General features: G+C 27.2%; 1 protein-coding gene across 3 annotated transcripts in view; it reads left to right on the top strand.

Moving 5' to 3' along the window:
- LOC100215466 (valine--tRNA ligase) overlaps nt 1–22,120 on the top strand; it is a 59,931-nt gene extending 37,811 nt beyond the window's left edge. For all 3 annotated transcript variants that reach the window (XM_065790801.1, XM_065790802.1, XM_065790803.1), the window contains 12 exons: nt 1,290–1,415; nt 13,585–13,837; nt 18,839–18,966; nt 19,083–19,238; nt 19,306–19,370; nt 19,618–19,750; nt 19,821–19,932; nt 20,099–20,183; nt 20,380–20,470; nt 20,543–20,656; nt 20,737–20,772; nt 21,959–22,120. In XM_065790801.1, coding sequence (XP_065646873.1) covers nt 1,290–1,415; nt 13,585–13,837; nt 18,839–18,966; nt 19,083–19,238; nt 19,306–19,370; nt 19,618–19,750; nt 19,821–19,932; nt 20,099–20,183; nt 20,380–20,470; nt 20,543–20,656; nt 20,737–20,772; nt 21,959–22,033 — 1,374 coding nt within the window. In that variant the 3' untranslated portion in view covers nt 22,034–22,120. The remainder of the gene's footprint in view (nt 1–1,289; nt 1,416–13,584; nt 13,838–18,838; nt 18,967–19,082; nt 19,239–19,305; nt 19,371–19,617; nt 19,751–19,820; nt 19,933–20,098; nt 20,184–20,379; nt 20,471–20,542; nt 20,657–20,736; nt 20,773–21,958) is intronic.
- Nucleotides 22,121–23,779: the final 1,659 nt, after the last annotated feature.

The raw sequence follows: 23,779 nt of genomic DNA, 5'->3' as shown, positions 1-23,779 counted from the left end.
AGTAGATTCTGGAAATATTTTGGTTATTGCTTTCAGTTAAATAAAAAAACTGAATTACTTGACGAAATGTTGGAAGATCAGATTTGAAAAAAAATCAAAAAATGGCGGTTTTCCTCGAAAATAGATTGTCTAAATAAATGTACATTTTTGTGAACCAGCCTCTTTCCAGGCATTATTAGCAAGTACATGTTATACATTTTATTATTATTTTTTGATAACCTATCTATTTACTCCAGGGTTACTATAGTTCTGATTCCAAAATCACTCCACCCTAATATATATATATATATATATATATATATATATATATATATATATATATATATATATATATATATATATATATATATATATATATATATATATATATATATATATATATGTATATCTGTTTTTTAAATATATATATATATATATATATATATATATATATATATATATATATATATATATATATTTACTTCATTACTTCATATAAATATATATTTAAAAAATATATATAAATATAATTAAAAGAAAGATATACATATATATATATATATATATATATATATATATATATATATATATATATATATATATATATATGTATATATGTACATATGTATATATGTATATATATATGTATATATGTATGTAAAAGTATATATCTATATAAGTATATATCTATATGTATATATATGTGTATATATATATATATATATGCATACATATGTATATGTATATATATATGTGTATATATATGTGTATATATATATATATACATGTATACCTGTTTTTTAAATATATATATATATTTAAAAAATATATATATTTTTATATATTTTTAAAAACTGAAAATATATATATTTTTAGTTGCACTAATTATTCTTTAAATAATATATATATATATATATATATATATATATATATATATATATATATATATATATATATATATATATATATATATATATATATATATATATATATATATTAAGTTATAAGTTATAATTTAACTTAAATAATTTAAATATAAATTAATATTTAATAATTTAAGTTATCTTAATAATTTTATTTTAATATTTATAGATAATTTAAAAATAAATTATAAATTATTAGTTAATATTTTAATTATTATTTAATTATTTTGATAATAAAAAATGATTAATGATTTAATATTGTACTTCTTAATTTTTTTGTTATATACTTTAAAATAAGTACTTTAATATAATCTAAAGATATATTTTTTTTCAATTAGTATTTTTTTTTACCTGAGTATGAATATTATAGAAATTTTTAATGTTTAGACTGCTGACTTGAAAGCTTTTTATCCTACAACATTGTTGGAAACAGGTCATGATATTTTATTTTTTTGGGTTGCACGTATGGTTATGTTCGGACAAGAGTTAACTGGAGAACTACCTTTTAAGGAAGTATGTTATTTAACTTATATTGGTTGATGATAAAATAATAATTGAGATAGTAATGAATAATAACCATCAAGGTTAAGTAAATAAAAAAGTAAAAAATAAAAAAACAGATAAAAAATCAGAAATTTTAATAATTTCTATTTAATAAACATATTAACATTTAACTTATAAATTACTTATTATAATAATTATTATTATTAATTATTATATTTAATTAATAAATTACTTTAAAGTAAACATGTAGTTAGATATTGCTGGTTCTACCGCCTATTATTTTAAAAAAATGGCAGAACTAGCATTTTTTTCAAAAAATCTCATTGCGATGTAGTAAACATATTGTTTTTTTGTTTTGTTTTTTGTTTTTTTAAACATCTTCACTTCTAACAAGGCTGCAAGTAACCACTATTAAAGTTGGAAGTTACTGGAAAATTAAAGATTTTTTAGTCGTTTTGAGAACATTTCAAAAAACAAAAAAAAGCGCATAAAAGATTAATTGGACTGATGAGAGACAATTACAAAAAAAATAAACTAGAAAAAGAAAATAATTTTAAATGTGAAAAAACTTAAAGCAAAATAAATTACGTTTAGAACAAATATTTTCGAAACATCACTCTTTCATAATTTTTTTATAAAATTAAGCGACATTTTTTATATAAAGTAACATCTTACGGTTGCTTAATAAGGAAACAAATGTTCTTTAATTTATTAAAGAGTTTAATATAATTTTTATTTATATACTCTCGTCTTATTTCCAGTGCTGGATTATGGAGTTGGGGTTTAGAGGGGTTATAGCCCCAGGCCCCGCAATAGTCAAGACTTTTTTTTTTATCATTTTTACGCTGTGGCACATAAAAAGGCCTCCAATATAAAAATAGCCCCGGCTCCGAAAAGTCTAACAAGATTCTAATAAAACTAATGCTATCTTTAGTTTTATTTAAGCTAAATTATTTTATAAATAAAAAAGTTAATTTTTTTAGTTAGAAACAATTCTTAGTAAGATGAACAAACCAAATAATTAAATCATTGAGTTACTGTAGAAATTAAATCAATTAGATAGAAATCAAGTTAAAAGGTTAAAAATACTTTATGAAGAGGAAGCGGAACTGCTTCACAATATCGCTGATGATCTTTAGCGAGTGGGCTTTTTAATTTTAATTAGTATTTAAAACAGAACAAGGTAAGTAAAGTTTAAGTATAACAAGTTTGTAAGAATGAAACGAAAATATTTAGTAAACCAATATCTAAAAACTTAAAAACTTTTTATATTTAATAACTTTCTAAATATATATATATATAGCATGAGTTACCTTGTATGTATGTTTGAGTTTAGTAACCAGAAACTTCTTTTAAGTTTATTTCATAATTAGTTTTATTAACTTCGATGATTATTAACAATTTCATTGAAAATGGAATTATTGTTGAAAGCCGTTTTGTTTACAAAATAAATCGTAAAAATTGATTTAAAAGATTACATTAGAATAAGGAACAGATACACAAAATTACATTTACATAAAAAATATGTACTTTTTAAATAAAAAATAAGAATATACTAATAAAAACCAATAATACATAATAAACTTTCAAAATTTTGACAATTTTAAAGATATATATTTAAAACATTTATTTTTGTAAACAAATAATATTAGTTTAAAAGATATTATATTAGTTTACGGCTTTGCAGATGTGGCTCTGAGAATGAGCCATAGTATTATAGTAATAGTTCGTTTGATAGAGAATGAGCCATAGTATTATAGTAATAGTTCTAGAGTTTCAACAGAAAACTCTAGAACTTTATTTTGTTTAGTCACCGTATTTTTTGAACCAATAAAATTAGTTATTTCGTAGATTTGGTGGATTTTTAGTGTTGGCGATTATTCTTTTTATTCTTCTGCACCAAGATGTTTTAACATTCAAGTTTAATTAAGTTTACATGTATGACCGTGAGACAAAATTTTTTGTTTTACAGACATACATAAACTTAAATTTTCTCAAAACGACTACAAAACCTGGCCAGTTTTTTGCAACTAAATATTATTTCTGTCAGTGATCGAGAGCAATCGCTCCCGCTTCCTAACCAAGCCTGTATATTTACAATTGAAGGATGAGACTTAATTAAATGGCAAGTAACATGAGAATAACACAAGTGGCAGTAACTCTTTAGAGCAGCGCCCATTATAGTATTTATAGAAAAGAGAAAAAAGCAACATTACAACAATGTAACAATGGTTGAAAGTTGACTGCAAGATCAGGTCCAACTATGTTTAGAATGCCTTTTTGCATCTTCTAAAAGAGAAAGGGCATCATTGGAAGATCTGCCCCAGATCTGCCCCTAGCAACAGTTTTCCAAACAAGGACGGATTTGAGATTTATAGAGATAAAAAATAGAATCTGGAGTGAGAAAGTGTCGAGCAGGATAAAGAGATACAACCTTAGCAGATGCTAATTTTGCCATATGATATATGGTTTCCAAGAAAGATTGGAAGTAAGAGTTAGTCTTAGAAGACTAAGAGTAGATGACTCATCAAGTACATTACTGTTCATAAATATAGGAAGATCTAAATTTTTGTGATAATGATTAGCCAAAAAAAATTAAGTTTTATCTGAGTTAAAGTTAACCAGCCACAGAGAGCCCCATGCTCTAGCAAAAGTGAGATCCTTTTCAAGCATAAATGCCTCCTCCATGCAGGGCTCAATCTAGAACAACACGGACTATAGGCACAACAAAATTTGGGGGCCGTGTCAAAAAATTGTGTGAACAAATAAATGTGCCCTCATTTATTGAACCCTGAGGGATTTAGAATTTAGACAGTTAAAACTTACATGTATCCAAATTAGTATATTTTTTTCCTTGATTTTTCATACATAAATTGATAATTCCGGAGTACTTTACCTCCTTAATTTCTTTAACAATATGTTGTTGGACTTTAGAAGACATTACTTTTAAGATTCCTGCCTCAGTCTGAGAGGACAGATAGTTGACATGGCCCTTTCCATTATTACCATGTTCACCGATGTGGCCTGCTAAGAAAGGATCAAACTTGCTGATTAACTCTAATAAACCTAAAAAATTGCCATTTTGTTCAGAACCAAAGGTTTCATTATCGCCAAAAATACCCAAATCTCGCTGTGCAATAAACTTTAATACTTCAACAACGCGCACTATAACATCTCTCCATTATGCACGCTCATTTTGATTTTTTTGTGCCATTTGGCTGTCAATACGCCCAGCGGTTTTGGAAATTTGAGACAGTTGGCACACACTAATACGATGCAAAAGTGACGTTTCATGACTTGCTAGTCTTGATGTGACATTCTTCCAGTCCCTGAATCCAGTGGTGCAAAGACCTTGATCGCTGTTTCCAAAAAGCTTGCAGACATAGCAAAATACTGATTTTGAACTTGGAGAATATATGAGCCATTCCCGTTGAATCTTTTCACCATTTTTTTAGGCGGAAAAAATTGTTCTTTGAACTCATTCTAACTTTTTCTCCAATTTGTCGTCCCGAATCAGATATAAATTCTACATTTTGCTTTGGTGGATTAAGCACAGAATATTCTCGAATTGTTGAATTCATAGGAGGCCACAGAGCAGGATCATCCAAGTTATCAGGCTTATCTTGCAATGTTACAGGTAAATATTCAATATTCATTGAACAGGGATCTCCAAAGGCAATTACTTCTTATAAAGCAATTTTTTTTTCAACTGTAATTTCTTCAACAGGAAAATTTTCTTCATGAGGAGCTCTTTCTTCATGATGAGCATTTTCTTCATGAAGAGCAATTTCTTCATGAAAAGCAGTTTCTTCATGAAAAGCAATTTCTTCATGAGGAGCAATTTCTTCAACAGGAGCACTACGAGCAACAAATTTATCCAATGACATGCATTTTGGTGAAAGCATAAGGCTAGAGAAGGTTATCGGATTACCAGAAATATACAGTAGACTGATTATATTGCTCTTCAACAAAAAAGAGCACAAATGTAAATATATATAAATAGCACAAATGTAAATAATATAAATAAGCTTACGCTTATTGGCTTTTAGGATTACCGTAATCCTAAAAGCCAATAAGGTTCGGAAGAGAAATTATAATATGTTTACTGAATATACAGATTTTACCGCTTAAATCGAAACAAATCATCTTGAAATCGTTTCAGTTCTTTTTTACACATAAAAAATTATTTATAGAAAGAGGTTAAAGAAAAAATTAAATCACAACTTAAAATTTAAATCTTAAACTTAAAATATCATAAAAATTCATATTTTAAATATCTTAAGGCAAGAAAAACACACTAAATGTATATACCATCAGTGTAAATCAACAAATCATCTTCATAATCTTCATTTTTACTGTTTTCTAGCTCATCTATGAAGTTCTGAATTTCTGATTCAACTAAATGGCGACCTTTATAAGTCATAACTGTTATACTTTTTTAAGTAAACATTTGGCCAAAAGCTCTTGATAAAATGACTTGAATGTTTTTTTGGACTGTTGTGGACCATATGTTCATAATTTTAATTCCAAAATGCAACAGAACATAAGGTTTTTGAGATTTTGAGTAAAACATAGAGGTATATTTAAAAACATTTTAGTTTTTTTTACTTAAAAATTTTTTAAATGAAATAAATATTTTTAAATTCTACTGTTACGTCAGAAAAGTTCTGATGGGCTAAAAAAATATTAAAAGCTGAAAATTAGGGGGCCCTTAAATTTTGGGGGCCCTAGGCCCGGGCCTTATATGCCTTGTGGAAGATCAGGCTCTGCCTACAAGCAATCAGAGAGTGTTGGCTTCATATCAAGACAAGAAAAATGCATCATCAGCAAACAATGCCACCTTAGATGTGAGAATATCTGGGAGATCGTTAATGTACATTGAAAAAAGTATAGGGCCAAAGATAGAACCTTGAGGCACCTCCAAAGTTACAGGAAATGAAGAAGAGTGCTGTCCATCAAGGACAACTTTTATACAACAATTAGTATGGAAGGATTTGATGCTTACTGCAGCAGTTTACCTGATTTAAATTTTCAAATTTAACACATTGGTTAATTAAACATTTGTACTCTTCTTTGTTGAAGAGCAATATAATCAGTCTACTGTATAGTTATAGTAAATAATAATGATATTAATAATAACATTTATAATAATGACAATATTATATATGCAATTGTGAAAAAATTATGAGTTTTTAAGTTAGTTTTCATAATTGTTTGATATAATATAATACATGGCATAATACATTTATGGTTATAATTAGGGATTGCAATCCCGGGCATGAATTATGATCCCGGGATTGAAGTAAATAAAATCCCGGGATCCCGGGATTTTATATAATGTGAGATATTTGCTAAAAAACAGAACTTAATACTGCATATATGAATATACTTTTTGATGTTATCAATTTTTTATTTAATTTCATTATGCCTTAATGACTTAAATTAATTTTCTATGGCGCCTTAAATTGTTTTAATTGTGTAGCAGGCAGCAGGTGTATTTAAAGATCTTAAAATAATGCAGAAATATATATACGGTACCTTCCATATTATGTTTTAAGATTACAGACTTTACAGAATAACCTTCATCAAATAATTGGATATGTGAATAACATTTGAACATTTAAAGTGTATTTTACTAAAGTAACTAAACAATCAAAATTTCAAAATAAATTTGTAAACATAAATTTTCTTAAATTTGGCTACCGATGTAGCTGCTGTAGCAACAACCTACTTTGTAAAAAATAACATAATAAGTTGTTTGTTAATATTGAGAGACAAAAATTTAAAAAAATCTTTATTTTATATTTATAAATAAATGGTAGCTAAATAATAAATGTAAAACAAAAAAACAATTCATATTAAATGCATATTTTATTTACAAACTTTCTTTTTTTGTCTGAAAATATGCCCGGAGGAATAGTAGAGCATTTAAGGTTTGGTCATTTAGCCTACTCCTTATTTTACTTCCCAAATACCCAGCTGCAGAAAATGCCCGCTCAGGTTCGATGCTCGTCGGTGGAATAGATAACAAATATTGGTATACTAATTCCAAATTATGCCCCCGGTTTCCACCATTTTCAAACAGATGCATTTCTTTCTTTATGATTGACATTAAATTTGAAGTTTGTGTTTCTGGTTGAATGGCTTTCATGCTTTGTGCAATTTGTTCTTGTAACTTTTCTCTTAAAGACAGGGAGGCTCGAACTTGTGATTCTTCATTTCTAACGACAGCCATTATATTTTCATCAACATCAATACTTGATTTTTCTAAATTATCATTTTTAAAAGCAGCTAGTCTCAAAGTTTTTTTATCTGCTTCCTAATAAGGGTTTTAGGATGAACTCCAAAAATTTTGCAGACATTTGTTTCATTATTCACAGCATCATATTTTGGATTTTGAAGGTATTTTAAAACACCAGAAATTTCTTCACATCGTCTTTTTTCCATTCTTGTTTTTATAGCTTGGAACATTTTATTAGCAAAGGGAGATTGTTTTTGAGCAATCTGCTTGAATAAAAATATGAGTACTGCATCTGCAGTGCATAGATTAGCATCTCTTCTGCATAACGCATCTACTGCTAATTTGACAGGTGCAAGTACTTCTATTATTTCCGAAAGAACCACAAAATAACTTTCGTTTAAGGAAACTGGGTGGTTTAAGTCAATTAAAGCTTTCTGTATACATGTTTTTAAAGCAAGGAAACGCTCTAGCATCGATAGAAGAGAGTTCCATCTTGTTTTGCAATCCAAAATAAGTGAAAGCTCGCTGCCTTTCTCTTCTTTGACATATTTTTGCAAGACTGCATCATTTTTTGTCGGGGATCGTTTAAAAAGAACAACTACCTTACGGGCTTTTTTCACTAGTTCATTAATATTTTATTGATTGGTGAGTAAATCCATATTTGCTATCCCATCATTTGTTGGGGGAAGAAAGCCTAATCCCATTTCCTCGTCGATATTTTCTTCATCTTTGTGATCCTCTGTTTCATCAACAATATCTTGAGTTTCCTTCAATGGTGCTTCGGTGTCGGACATTGGCGTAGAACTTTTTTTATAAAGAACATCACAAACTGCAAGGTGAATTCCATGGACTAAACACAACTGGTGTTCAGCCTCAATAATTTTTCCCACACGAACCATTACCTTTGGACCATCCGTATTAATAGCAACAATGTCTGTATCAATATTAACATTATGCTCCTTTAGAGGTGTTTTTAAAACATCAATACATTTCTCAGCATTCATAGACCCATATACACGAATAAGACCCAAATTCCAGTGCTTATTTGGGATATGTACATTAATATTCATGTATCTTTTATTTGTTGTAGAGGTCCATTCATCAAAGCTCAGAGAAAATCGTGTTCCCAAAGCTTTATATTGATAAATTTCTTTGGAAATTAACTGTCTAATATTTAAGCTGTAACTCACCACTATCCTTTTAATTGAGTTTGCTGACTTGGGCAAATTTTCGAAACCCCTGGTAATTAGTAATTGCCTTAAATCTTTTGATATTATAAATACATTAAATGTTAGCCCGTTTAAAGCTGTCATTCGAGCTAGTGTTTCGTCTAAGGTTGTTTTTTTTTCGGATGCAAAGTAACTCGTTATTCTTCGTTTCGTAGGAGGCTTCTTGTCGGTTCTGGCATCATTCAACTGTTGACTCGAACTAGGTAAATTTTTGTCGGCTGAAGTTACTTTCAAATTATGCTTAGTTGATAAGTGCGTATGAAGGCCTTTTGTAGAACCACCCAATGTTTTCAAAATAACACCACATTTCTTACATTTTGCTGCCAAATTATCCGCAGACTTCAAATAATGTGACCACACTGAAGTTGGGTCTTTATCTTTTTTGTGTAGAAAAAATGATGTTTCCTTTTCACTGTTTTCATTCATGTTTAGAAGGATATTTTTTTTAAGGTGGTCCTATACTAATAAAATCAAAATTTTAAAAATACACTCATATTTTATGATTTTCATATAAAAAATAGTATTTTATACTTAAAGCACAGCAAATGAAAAAAAAAATTTTAATTTTTTTTTGGTCAAAATTTTGGGTCCATGGACACTAAAAATGAACTACGCGCTGTGATAAACACCCTGTAAACTAATAATGGTATGATCATGATATTTTCACAGCTTTTTAATATCAGATGATTTCACCCACCCTGCCAAAATCAAGTAATTTAAAAAAATATTGAAGCTTTTGTAAGAAAACCGGTTTAAGGCCTAAAAAAAATGCCCCGAAAAGGCTTAGAACCTAGACCTTATTATAAGAACCAGTTAACTAACATGAATTCTTTTGGTAAGGTGAATGTGCATATATATAATAAACAACTTCTGAAAATTTCAACACAATCAGACAAACCAATCTTAAGATATTTATCACAGCGTGCAAAAAACTCATATATTGAGAAAAACAATAATAAAGATTTTTGATGAAAAAAAAAAATTTTTAATATATAAAAAGGTAAAAAAATTATTGAAAAATAAAACGACTTGAGCATTATTGAAAACACAGAAAAAAGAAAAATGTGAAAACTCTAATATTTGAAAAACATTTAACCAAAATAGAATTATTCAATCAATGAAAAAAAGCTTGAATATAAAAAGGTAATATACAATAACATATGTTACAAAATACAATAACAGCCTTAACATAAATTTAATTTAAAAAATAACAAAAAACCAATATCTAAAAAAATCCTGCTTCTTAAGATGCACCTTCACTTTCATTTACTATATCTGTAAAACCTTTTCGTTGTGCACGAAGCAGCTTTCTTCTTTGTTTTATTGGGTCAAGCGACTTCTTTTTCATCATCTTTATTCTTTCTGCAAAGCAGCATTATATTAAAATTAATTTCTTCAGTTATTCCAAAGTCATTGCAAAAAAATGATGCCTCAAGCATTAGTAAACATTATTGTTAACATATATTGCGGTAAACATTATTGCGGTAAACAACAAAAGCAATAAAAAGGTTATCATTTCAAAACGTTCAAGCGACTTAATAAACTCAAGCAATCACTTAACCACAAATTCGCTCAACAATTTTACAATTTATCTTTTTAACGCGAGAAGTCTTGCCAACAAACTTAACGATTGTTTTTTATACAATAGTCAAACAAACCTGCCTTAATTTGTGTTTGTGAAACTTTTTTAATGATAAACTTCCGAACTCCATGGTCTATTCAAAAATTTGTTCCATTTATCGTAAGGATAAAGCATAAACAGGATAAACCTGCAAAGCAGCATTATATAACTCGTTATAATTCAGTATAGGTACCAACTTTGAACATTTTGTTTTACAAAATAATTTAATTAGTTCAATCCTGCTATAATCCCGAAAATCCCGGGATTTTCGGGACCCAAAAACGTCTGGGATATGGGATCCCGGGATTGCAATCCCTAGTTATAATGCATTTTTTAAATATGTTTTGATATTGGAAACACTTAAAAAATTGAGTAACTAAATTTTTAAAAATATGTACAATGTAGATTCTCAAGACTTCTCAAGATATAGAAAATTTTATTGTTTTATTGAAAAAAATATTTAGTTTAATATTATGGCTATTTGTTTATTTTAATAAACAAAGAGTATAAAAAGCAACTATGGTATTAATATGAATTAATATATATGTATGTATGTATGTATATATGTATATATATTTTTTTCATAATTCACCTCCCCAAAGCCGAGAAGGCCACTACAGATGAGGAGGCTACTTGTGGTTATCACCCTCTCTCAACTCTATAACTAGTTGCTTTTTATACTCTTTGTTTATTAAAATAAACAAATAGCCATATTATTAAACTAAATATTTTTTTCAATAAAACAATAAAATTTTCTATATCTTGAGAAGTCTTGAGAATCTACATTGTATATAACTCCAAAACACGAACCTTGATGAACAAAGCCGCTGCGCGGAGAAACAAGTTGAGCGCGGTACTACCAGGGACGTGGTGGGAATCGAACTCGGAACCTCTTGCTTATGAAGCGAGCGCTTTACCACTACACCACTACCGCATGTATGTATGTATATGTATGTATATATATATATGTATGTATGTATGTGTGTGTGTCTGTATATATATATATATATATATATATATATATATATATATTTATATTTATATATACGTATATATATATATATATATATATATATATATATATATATATATATATATATATATATATATATATATATATATTAGGGTTATGACTTTTTTCAATATATATATATATATATATATTTATATATATATATATTTATTTATATATATGTATATATATATATATATATATGTATATATATATATATATATATATATATATATATATATATATATATATATATATATATATATATATATATATATAAACAGGGCTCAATTTAATTATTTAAAATGTCCCGGACAAAATGTCTGATCAAAACTTGTTTGGGTCGGACAGTGTCCATTCAAACTTTTAAAAGATGATTATTTTGATTTTATGGAACCGAGTAATGCTATCGAAATCTTTGACATTTTATTCAGTTTATTTAACGTTAGTCTAGAGAAGTTGTAGTTTCTTTTCTTATTATTCAGAGTATTTCATTGCAGATTTTTTTTTTTTAATAAAATAGTTTCAGTTTAATATTGTATGTTTTTTTAGATGTGACTAATACGTTTTTTTTTTCTTCTTTAAAATTTGACGATGGCTGTTTTGATGTTTTAAAAATTTAAATGCAATAAAAAAATCTTTACATTACGAATAACTTTTAACCATTGATCTTTTTTTTTTTTTATTTTTTATTCATTGATCTTTTTTTTTTTTATGATAAATTTAAATGTTTGAAACTATTTTTCCATGTCTTTCTTAAAATCTTTTAAAAGATTGACTTTTTAAGTTACTTTAAATTATGAATAAGTTAAAAGTTAAATTAAATCTTCCCATGATTTAATTGCTTTATTTATTTTTTTTGTTTCTATTTTTACAAGGATTGTTTAAAAGTTTATTTTTCCAACTTGACTTACTAATTAAAGCATGAAATGATTAAACATTACGATTTTAAAAAGACTATGTTACTTTTTTTTCACAATTTTTTTTCAACTTTTTGAACTTAAAAATGTTATATTTTTTTGTTCTCAATAATATAATTTCACTTTTTAATAACTTAAATAAAATTTCTTTATCAATAATCATCAATCAATAAAAGTAATTTGCAAAAGCATTTTGTGTTACTTTAATTAAATGTTTAAAAGATAAGTTTTAAAAGTAGTTTTTTTCAAATGCAATAAAAATGTAACAAAAAGTAATTTTAACATGAGTTTTTATAGTTTTATTTTTAAGCTAATTTGTTTTCTTTTATGTAAGGAGTTGTTTTGGTTATTCTTTAGTTTTTTCAATTTTTTTCTTAGTTTAAGTTTAGCTTAACATTACTTTTTTCAGCGCATTTCTGAAACATTTAAATCATCAAAACATCTAAACAGTCGTGATCATGTTGTAAACAAAAAAATCGATCACACTTGATCGCACGCCGTTCCTGTCCAAGCTTTATTTTGTAGAATTTAATTCCCGTGGATCAAAATGTCCAATTACTTTGTATATTGATCGGACAATTTGAGGTTTTAGCCGGACAATGTCCAATGTCCGACCGTTAAATTGAGCCCTATATATATATATATATATATATATATATATATATATATATATATATATATATATATATATATATATATATATATATATATATATATATATATATATTTATAAATTTATATATATTTATATATATATACATATATTTATTTATATACATTTATATATATATATTTATATATATATATATCTATATATACATATATTTATATATATATATATATTTATATATATATATATATATATTTATATATATATATATCTATATATACATATATTTATATATATATATATATATTATATATATATATATATATATTTATATATATATATATATATATATATTTATATTTATATATATATATATATATTTATATATATATATATATCTATATATACATATATTTATATATATATATTTATATATATGTATATATATATATATTTATATATATATATATATATATATATATATATATATCTATATATATGTTGAATAGTAATTTACTTTGTATTTTGCTACTTTTAAAATTAAGGTATATTTACATGCAATGGTACGCGATGCTTACGGACGAAAAATGAGCAAATCACTAGGAAACATCATTGATCCTTTAGATGTCATCACAGGTATATCATTACAGGATTTGATATCTAGATTAGATGAATACAATTTGGATCCTAAAGAACTTGAAAAAGCTAAAAAAGGTCAAAAAGAGATGTTTCCAAATGGTATACCAGAGTGTGGAACTGATGCTCTTCGATTCGCACTGTGCGCTTATACTGCGCAAGGTGAGTTTTTTTAATTATATTATCTAATTATTAGTTGTGTAATCAAATTTTATTTAAAAAATTTTAAATCTTGTTTGTTGAAAGTTATTTATAAATTTTAAAAGTAAAAGCAACAATTCTTGTTGTTGAATATTTTTTTTGTTTTTATCTTCAATTGTATTTAGTATTCAATTTTGTTGTTGAGCTCTCTTGTTGAAGTTATGCTATTCATCTAAATTATAAAATTATTCTAAAATTTCAATTCATACATATACAATTGTTAATATAATTACATACATCTATGTGACATATACATATTTAAATAATAATATTATTCATGTATAACATATATACATATATTTAATAAAAATAAAATTATTCTAAAATTTTAAGTTAATTGTATAAATATATGCAATACTATTGTTATAATTTATTTACATACATATACAAATGTTAATATAATTACATACATGTATGTAACATTGTTATATACGTATATATAATAACAAACTTTTCTCTACTTTTTAAGCAGCTCAGACTCTGTAATGGCTTTTTGTTTTTTACCTTGTGTTTTCTTTAACTTTAACGTACAAATACCCCAAAAGTTTTCTATAGGTTTTTTATATATTTATGGACAATTTGGTAGGTTGGATCTTTAGGTATAATTTCAATGCCATTTTTTCAGTACCAATTCATTGTTGCTTTAGCATAGTGACAGTATGCTAAATCAGGTCAAAATCTTACAGGAAAAACTTATCCAGCTTTGTATATTTATATTTATCGCTGACAGCTCCACACATTATGCCAGCATAAAATCTGTGACCAGGTATTTGTCTAAAGTCTAATTTGACATAAGTTTCATCATCAAGAATTAGGCAGCCATTGAACTTTGTCAGATTGTTTTTGTACAGTTTTCTTGCTCATGTTATGATACTTTTTTGCTGCTTTTCGGTACAGTTTGGATATTTTATCTTGCAATAAGAGTGAATATCGTAAAAATTCTTGACTTTTTGCACAAAAGAATGTGATATATTTGTATCTATATGCTCTTTCATAATCAAATAGTCCAGATTTCTGCAAGTATAAATGTTAACTTTTTGAGGCCAACTTTATTTTCTAACTCTTTCTTCCAGGTCCTGACTTGCTATTGATGGATAAAGATTTTTTGTAACATTTGGAGCCGGAGAAACAGTTGACTGACTGTCTTTGCCTAGTTTTTAAGATTGTTCTAGATCCAGATCCAGTAGTTTTTAAGTATATGCAAAAAATTATTTCACTGTTAATTTGTTCTTTTGACATTGTTTTTGATAATATTAATTCAGAAAACTTTTTTTTTTTGCAAAAAGTACAACTAAGTTTTGTTCATATATAAAAAGTTTACTTTTTTATATCATTTTTTGTTAATTTTAAGCTCTCTAAGTAAAGTCAATTTTTTCGTGGCTATGTTTTATTATAATATGTAAATTTTTATCTGTCTTGATAATGTGCACAATATTGTATAATTGTATAATTGTACACATTATTGCACAGTTGTTCTAGAAAAATTTTAAATGTGACAAAAAGTCACATTTAATATTATAAACTATTTGAATAAAAAATATAAACATTTAATAAATGTATTTACTATTATTTTAATTTTAAAATTTTAATTTTAATATTAGCAAATCTGTTCATTTAACTTTTAATAAAGGTTAATTGTTTTTAAGGCTCCTTATAAAGTGATTTTAAGGCTCCTTTTGAATAAAAGATAATTAAAAAAGAGATAATAATGGTAAACATAATTTATTAACCCCTTTTTGGATAACTTTTTTTATATTAAAGTTAACTTACAAATTTAGAAGTATTCTATGGCTTAACACCAAAAATATATATATATATATATTTAAAAAAAGCTATTTAAATTGCAAAATATATATTTGTATCATATATAATACATCATGCAGTAGTGGAACTTAATGTAATACATCATGCAGTAGTGAAGAAATGATAAACTAATGTTTGTTGTTAAAGAGAAAGTTTTTCTTGGAATATTAGCTTGAGAGTTATTCACACTTAATAAAGATATCATTATAAATAAAAATTTTATTGATGGAAGGTTTTAAAACAGTTGCGGTCCTTATTGGGACATAGCGCCAGTACCAGATTAACCATTAAGCACACTAAGCACATGCTTAGGGCACCGCATGGATAGGGGCACCATGACGAGCTACTTCAAACTTTTTGCAATTACTAAATTACTGTAACTGCATGAGTGGCCTTAGCAACGGGTTGTTTATGTCGGAAAATTGGTGTTTTAGAGTTTTGCGCCATATACACTAGAATCATCTTTTAATAATTGTTTCTGCCAGTAACTGTTTCATGTTTTTCTGCCAGTAACTGTTTTATGTTTATTAAACTGAATAAGCCATGATTTCTAGGAACAATTATTATATTTAGATTTGTAACTTATAGAAAAACTATAATCCTCGTGTTTTACTTTATTTGCTAGCCTCGTTTATCAGTGCATTTTTTATTATGGGAAATTTTCTTATTATGGTTCAGGAATATCACCATTTGAAATAAATTATAGAACTGTCGTTGCTATGAGAGAGATAGGAAAAGGTCATTCTGTTTGAAATCTTATGTTCTAGATAAGGTTTTAAAATCGTTGGTGAACGGCAACAGTTGCATAAGTACCTCAACTCAAAGTTTCAGAGGAAAAAAATTGATTTCACTTATGCTGAACTGTATGATGTTATTTATTCGCAGTGTTTTTTCCAAACCTGGATATTGCACTTAGCATTTTCCTTACCGACATGCTAACAAATATTTCTGCTGAGTGATCCTTCTCACAGCTGAAGAGGCTCAAAAACCCATGTAGAACAACAATGAAGCAGGAGAGATTGGACTCTCTGTCTCTGATCTGCAACGAGACAGATATGCTTACTTCAGTTGACGTTGACAATGTAATCAATGATTTTGCACTTTCAAAGTCTAGGAAGCGAAATGTCTGATTTATAAAAATTGTAAGTTACTAGTAGTGTAGTAGTTTTATAACTGTGTACTTTTTTACTGTGTAATTTTTCTAACATCATACTCATACATGTTGTTTACAACTTATATCATCATAGTTACATGATGTGTGACAGTGTGATGGATAGATTATAGCATGTGTATACAATATTGTAATAAATATTAATGTTGCACAGCAACTTGCACTTACCTGCTATTGGTTGGTTATGTTCGGGTACCATACTTGGTTAAGTGCTCAGGGCCCCTGAATATGTTAATCCGGCTCTGCATAGCGCAGTGTCACTGTTCTCACAAAATGAATATGTCATAGTGGAGCACTTGTCATATTTGCAACGAACCTGCTTTTCATTGAAAATGGGCCAATGTTCAACTTGATCTGATCGAATCGCTTTATGGGAAATAGCAATTTTTGAACCAACATGTGGCGTGATGGGCCATCCATTTTGCGTTTATGCGACACCTGGTACTTAGACAGATCTGCTGCTGCCAATTTGAATCTGACAAGTGGAGTTGACAGATGATGCTTCCGCCACAGAATCCAGGCATTGCTAATGGACTTATCAGTATAGGCTTTATATGTCCTATATAATAATTTGTAATGGACATATCATATAGGCTGACTGATATATATTCATATATAATATATCAATATATTATATAGGCTGCACCCTGTTGATACCAGAAGACTTTCTTCCATAGAAAGAGGTTAGATTGATTGCTAAAGATGAGAAGAAATAATAAAAAGGTTTTATAACAAAAGAAATAAAATAAAACAAAAATATAAAAATTTTAATTTTTTTCCTTAGATGTATGATGCATCATTTCTGATACAGTTAGAAAAAGAGTTCTTAAGAAATAAAAGTTTAAGAAAACGAAAACACTAATACATATATATAAGAAACTTGATAATTTTAGTGAGCGTATAATTAAAAGGAATCTTGCTCAACAAAATGATGTATTTACAATAGTTAGTTGATTTGCTGTATCTTTCGAAAAACCTAACTTTTTATACATTCCATTGTTATAAAAGTTTGTCAGAAGTTTTCAAATCCATTGCAAAGTTAGCATTTGACTTTGCAATGGTTTCTTTATATGGTTTTCATGAGAGGTTAGTAGTGAAAGATAATCCAAGAAGAGGTAAAGAAGAGGGATCAGCGAGAGGGTTGCCATTCATAAATATAGGAATGTTGACAATATTGTTAATCTTATTATTTTGGCATAATAGGAGAATTAAAAATTTTCTACTTCTCTTTAAGTAGTTCTATGGTTGGAGACACCAAGGATCACCAGTTTGAACTCCTGCTATGATGCGTTAAAATACCTATCAGTCAAAAAACATAATTTTCTGTTTTTTTGTTGTATATAAATATAACAATCTAAATTTTCTATAATGTTTACATTTAATTAGTATTTCCATTTATTTGCGCACCCATATTACAAGCTACTAGTTTTCAGCTACATCTACCATGAATGCTCACGAGACGATACAATAGTTAGGGCAAAATGATAGATGATTAAAGACCTTTTGCATGTGTTAATTATTTTGGAAGTGGACTTAAAGCAGACTAGTGCTACTAATTTAAAGTTTGATAAAGTAGCGGAAGAGCAGTAGCGGTTTCTGGTTACCAAAGATGCGAAAGGTAGCAATAGCGCTTTCAAATATTTGGTAGCGATACCCAGCTCCGATGGTTAATGCTTGTTGAATAGCATTATATTCAATAGCTGTAAGTAAACTTCTGAGATTATTACCATTATGGATAACTCAATAGGACTATCGGTTTTTAAGAATATGAATTTGATTATTCCATAGCTCCATGCAAAGTTTTGCAATTAATTTAACGTCAGTTAATATTTAGTACGCAGCTGAAGATATGAATATATATATAAAAATATTCGTCTTTTTTTATTTATTTTAAATTTGTTTTTATTTAATCTATATAAACATATAATATAAGTAATCTATAAAGATAAATGACAAAATGTTCAGTTTTATTTTATTTTAAATTATAGGACGAGATGTAAACTTAGATGTTCTCCGAATTCAGGGTTATCGCCATTTTTGCAACAAGTTATGGAATGCTACTAAATTTGCAATGAGAAACTTTACTCCTGAGTTTGTTCCTAAAGATCAGTTCGAGGTAATATAAGATTTCATACTATAATTTCATTTTTATCTGTTGTTATAATTTGTTATTATTTCTGCCCTTACTTTTTGGAAATATACTCTTTTTAAAAATGGTTTGCTCATTTTAAGTTATACGGTTGTGAATCACCAATGGATAAATGGATATTAAGTCGACTTTCTGCTGCTGCAAATGCATCAAATGAAGGCTTCAAAACATATGATTTTCCCAAATGCACAACTGCGCTTTACAACTTTTGGCTCTATGATTTGTGCGACCTATATCTGGTCAGTTTTATTTTGTTATGTTTTAAAAGGTTTATAAATTCATAACTTCTTGAAAAATTATTTTTAGGAAGCAATAAAACCTGTGTTTTATGGCAATGATGAAAATCAAAAAGTTTGTTCACAAAATGTGTTGTATCCTTAAAATGAATTGATAATTGTCTTTTTACAGTTTTTCAGGTTTTTGCTGCAAAGTTATTTTCGATTTTGTTGTTGGTGGTTAATGTGTTATTTTATTTAAAGTTAGCTCATATAGCTAAAGATAGCTTCGCTATTTATTTTGCTCATTTTTACAAATTGCTGCGTTACAATAAATTTGCTTTCAAAATATGCTATAGTAATTACAAAAATTATTTTTTATATTTTCTTAACAGAGAGCTAGATATAAGTGTTTAGATAATGGTTTGCGTTTGTTAAGCCCTTTTATGCCATATCTTACTGAAGAACTTTATCAAAGGTTGCCGCATCAAAAGGGTTCTCCAGAATCTATTTGTGTTGCATCTTACCCGTCAGAGGTAATCTCTATTTAATTTAAAATTAACGCTGCAACTAGAACTTTTAATTTTTATTGTTTCACGTTTTTAGTTACCTTGGTCAGACCTCGAGCTGGAAACAGAAGTTGATAAAATGATGGAAGTTGTTAAGACAATTAGATCGATGAAAGAAGAATATGTAAATACTAAAGCGAAACCGATTGGTATGCAGTATTTTGTATATGTTTTTTTTGTGTGACGTTTTTGTGAATTAATTTAAATAATGGCGTATTGTTAATATAGTTCTATTATATTGTTATACTATTTTATTATTGTTATTATTATTATTATAATCATCATTTAAAAAAATTGATTTTGTTGATAACATAGTATACCTGAAACCATATCATGATGAAATCAAAGTTATACTTAATAAATTAAAGTGTGTTATCGTCACTCTATGTAATTCGGATGAGTAAGTTTTTTTTTTTAATTATAAGTTTTCTAATAGTGATTAATTGATAGAATCGAAATATAAAAAGGAAATAAGTTTATATGAAACAAATATAATAAAACTGTTAATTTTCTTAGTTTTTGGTGGTAAGGTTACCTGATGACTTTCTATACTACAACCCTTTTATTACTTTTTGGTGTTTTTTTTTGTTTTTTAGAATGCATATTTTAAACAGTGACGAAGAAACTCCAGGAGGCTGTGCAGTACAGTTAATTGGAGATCGTTGTGAAGTGTCGTTACTTTTAAAGGTTTGTATTGGATTTTTTTTTTTTTAAACATTGCAGAAACGCTTTGGTAACGTTTTACTCTTATATTTTAAGGGTATTCTTGATTTTAAAAAAGAAGTTGAGAAAATGAAAATTAAGCAGGAGAAAGTTGAAGAGCAACTTAAGAAACTGATTGAAAATATGAATGTTGACGATTATGCGATAAAGGTATATTAAACGGTTTTTCTTCCTACAATTTTTATATACATACAAACTTTAAAGAATACTCAGCATCAAGTTGTGTTTAGGTACCTGAAAAAGTTCAACAGCAGAACACCGAAAAGGTATTTTTTAATTTGTACTTGTGCTTATTTTTTCATTTGTAAAAAAAGAATTGTGTGGTTCCAAACAAGTTAGTACGGGCTATATTTCCGTAATTTATTTTTAATCTAAATATGATTGATTGCATTGATTTTGGACTCTACATAACAAAAATTATAGAAATTTAGAGTTCTGGAGGATTTCTAGGTGTGCATTTGGGATCATGACTCCAGCTTTAATAATGATAGACTCCATAACTAAACTCTGCAAAAACTCATACAAAAACTAAAGAGTAACGTATAAAAACTCTGCAAAAACTCATACAAAAACTAAAGAGTAACGTTTAAAAACTCTGCAAAAACTCATACAAAAACTAAAGAGTAACGTTTAAAAACTCTGCAAAAACTCATCATTTTGTCATGATTATACATAATGAACTCATTGTACTTGCTTAATTAATAGGTAGTTTTATCTTCAAAATTAAAATGTACTTTGTTTTTGTACGTTGTTTTTATATTAGACCAGCCAACCTGTATTATTTTTATACATCCAATTCCAATAGATAACTAAAATGAAACTTAAACTGATCAATCTTTGTGTTCCATAAAATTCCATCCTTAATTGCATCTTGTTTTTGTTAATGGTGAAAGTAGCAGTGTTTCGTGTGGTGACCAAAATTAGCTTGGAGCAAATCAAATTTAAAAATATAAAATATGCTGAGTGATATTAAATCTTTAAATGAAATCAAGTGTCCATTCATGTGGGATTGCACAATATATAGTACATGTTTAAATTAGAAGGGTTTTTTACAATCTTTTCTTTTACTGTCATTTATTGCTTTAAAAACTTTTAAGTTGATTCTTTATAAAGTTTCAAAAGAGATGTTATTTGGACAAAAAAAGACTAAGTTTTTTTTGTCCAAATAACATCTCTTTTGAAACTTGGCATTAAAAAAAAAAATCTATTTTTTACTTTTAGATTTAGTCTATCATCATATCATTGTTTTCTTTATTTAAGTTTATAAAAAACTTATTCTCAAAAAATAAATTCATAAATGTATTTTTTATTGATTTGATTTTTGAAATTTGTGTTTAAGTTTATTTCTTCTCTTTAAAATGTGAAATTTTATTTTAATTTTTTATAAATTAGTCTTATCGCTGTTTTAGCGATTATTGGTTGTTTTTGAGAAGATACACATTTTTTTTTCAGGTTGCGCAACTGTCAACAGAATTAGAAAAACTTAAAGTAGCTCTTCTTAATTTCACCAAAGAAGCGGCAGAATAGATTGATCCAGCGGAATGATACTATATTTAGTTAGTTAGTTTTTTTTAATTTTGAGTTTTTGTAAAATGAAATAAAAATATATTTGAAGCTGTATTAACATTTCTGCTGGCATATGATGCAGGGACGCCGAGAGGGGGGGGGCGAAAGTAGTTTATCCTGGGCGGCAGATACCCAAGGGACGCCAAATAAAAAAAGGTACCTGAAAAAAGAAAAATATGGTCATTCACTAATATAGAAATATATAGAAATATAAGGGCGCCAATCAGGGTTGCTGTCCCAGACGGCGTTAAGGCTCTCGGCGCCCCTGATGATATGCTAATGTTTGATTTTCATTAGGCATGTGATATGCAGTTTTAGTAAGAAATTTATTGTCAATATTTATTCCTGTATATTTATAACAATGAAAATCAACGCTATTGCTAAGTGTGAATTACGCTTTTATTCAACGCAATCATTAAATGTGACTCTTTTAACAACGAACCTGTGTTAATTCGAACTCGTTACAGAAACTAGCCGAAGCGCGATGTATGCTAAAAAACACTGGCCTAAGTGCGAACTGCCAATTCATTTAAAAAATGAGCTTCATGCATCGACCTAAAGAAACAGAAAAATGTAAATAATTCTAAGTTAAAATTGAGCTGTATTTTTGTTACCCAATAATTTGTATTATCAATTTATTACAAGGACTATTAATACTGATTGGCGTACTTTCGCCAGTTGGTACAGGTTCTTGCCTAAGTACAATTTTAATTATAAATTGTTATAAATCGAATAAATCGTAAATTATAAATCGCAGTATTTTTAAGTTTTAGTATTTATATATCCTTAAAAGTAGGAATTATCAACGGAAAAAAGAACATAAATAAAATAAAGTAATACATCATGAATAAATTATCAAACGAGGAACAAATTATTTCAATAAAGCTTGTACGAGATATATTCAGCGAAATGTTTATTAAGCAACAAAGTGATATTGTAAAACTAATAAGCGGATATCTGAAGTTAACAAACGATAGAATTGATGGTCTGTTAAAAGAAATACTGTAAAAGATTTGTGTGCAACACTCCAAAAAGAAAACATATTAATTAAAGAGGAACAAAAAAATTATGTTAAAAGATTAAACAAAAATAAAATTGTGCAAAAAGATATGGAAGAAAGTCTAAACTTTACACATGACATGCAAGAAAAAAAAAATCATATCAAAATCAGAGAGCAGAGATACGGAAGATAGCAAACTAAGGCAGCTTGAGGATAGACAAAGAAGGAATAATCTTCGAATAGAGGGTTTATCTGAAAATGAAAAGGAAAATTGGGATGACACCGAACTAAAGGTATTAAATATTTTTGAAACAAAACTTTAAAAGAAATTGTAATTGAACGAGCATACAGGTCAGGAAAAATTGAAGTAGGTAGACCAAGATCAATAGTAATGAAACTGTTAAATTACAAAGATAAAGTAAAAGTTTTAAAAAGTGCGAGTAAACTAAAAGGATCGGGAATATCAATGAGGATTATTCATCGGAAACTGCATTATCAGGAAAAAACTATTCGAGCAAATAAAGATACATAGGAAAAATGGTATGTTTTCGGTTGTAAATTACGATAAATTAATAGTAAAAGAATTCAGGAAATTACCTTCTAAACTTTAATTATTTTATTTTATACTTTAAATATTTTGTTAGTATAACCTTTCTTGTTATTACGGAAGGTATGAATTTTCGTAAATTAAGATTTAGGACATTCCA

This window comes from Hydra vulgaris, chromosome 02 (assembly GCF_038396675.1).
Source record: "Hydra vulgaris chromosome 02, alternate assembly HydraT2T_AEP".
Lineage (NCBI taxonomy): Eukaryota > Metazoa > Cnidaria > Hydrozoa > Anthoathecata > Hydridae > Hydra > Hydra vulgaris.
Note: the sequence above shows the minus strand (reverse complement) of the source record. Positions and strands in the feature narration are given on the sequence as shown.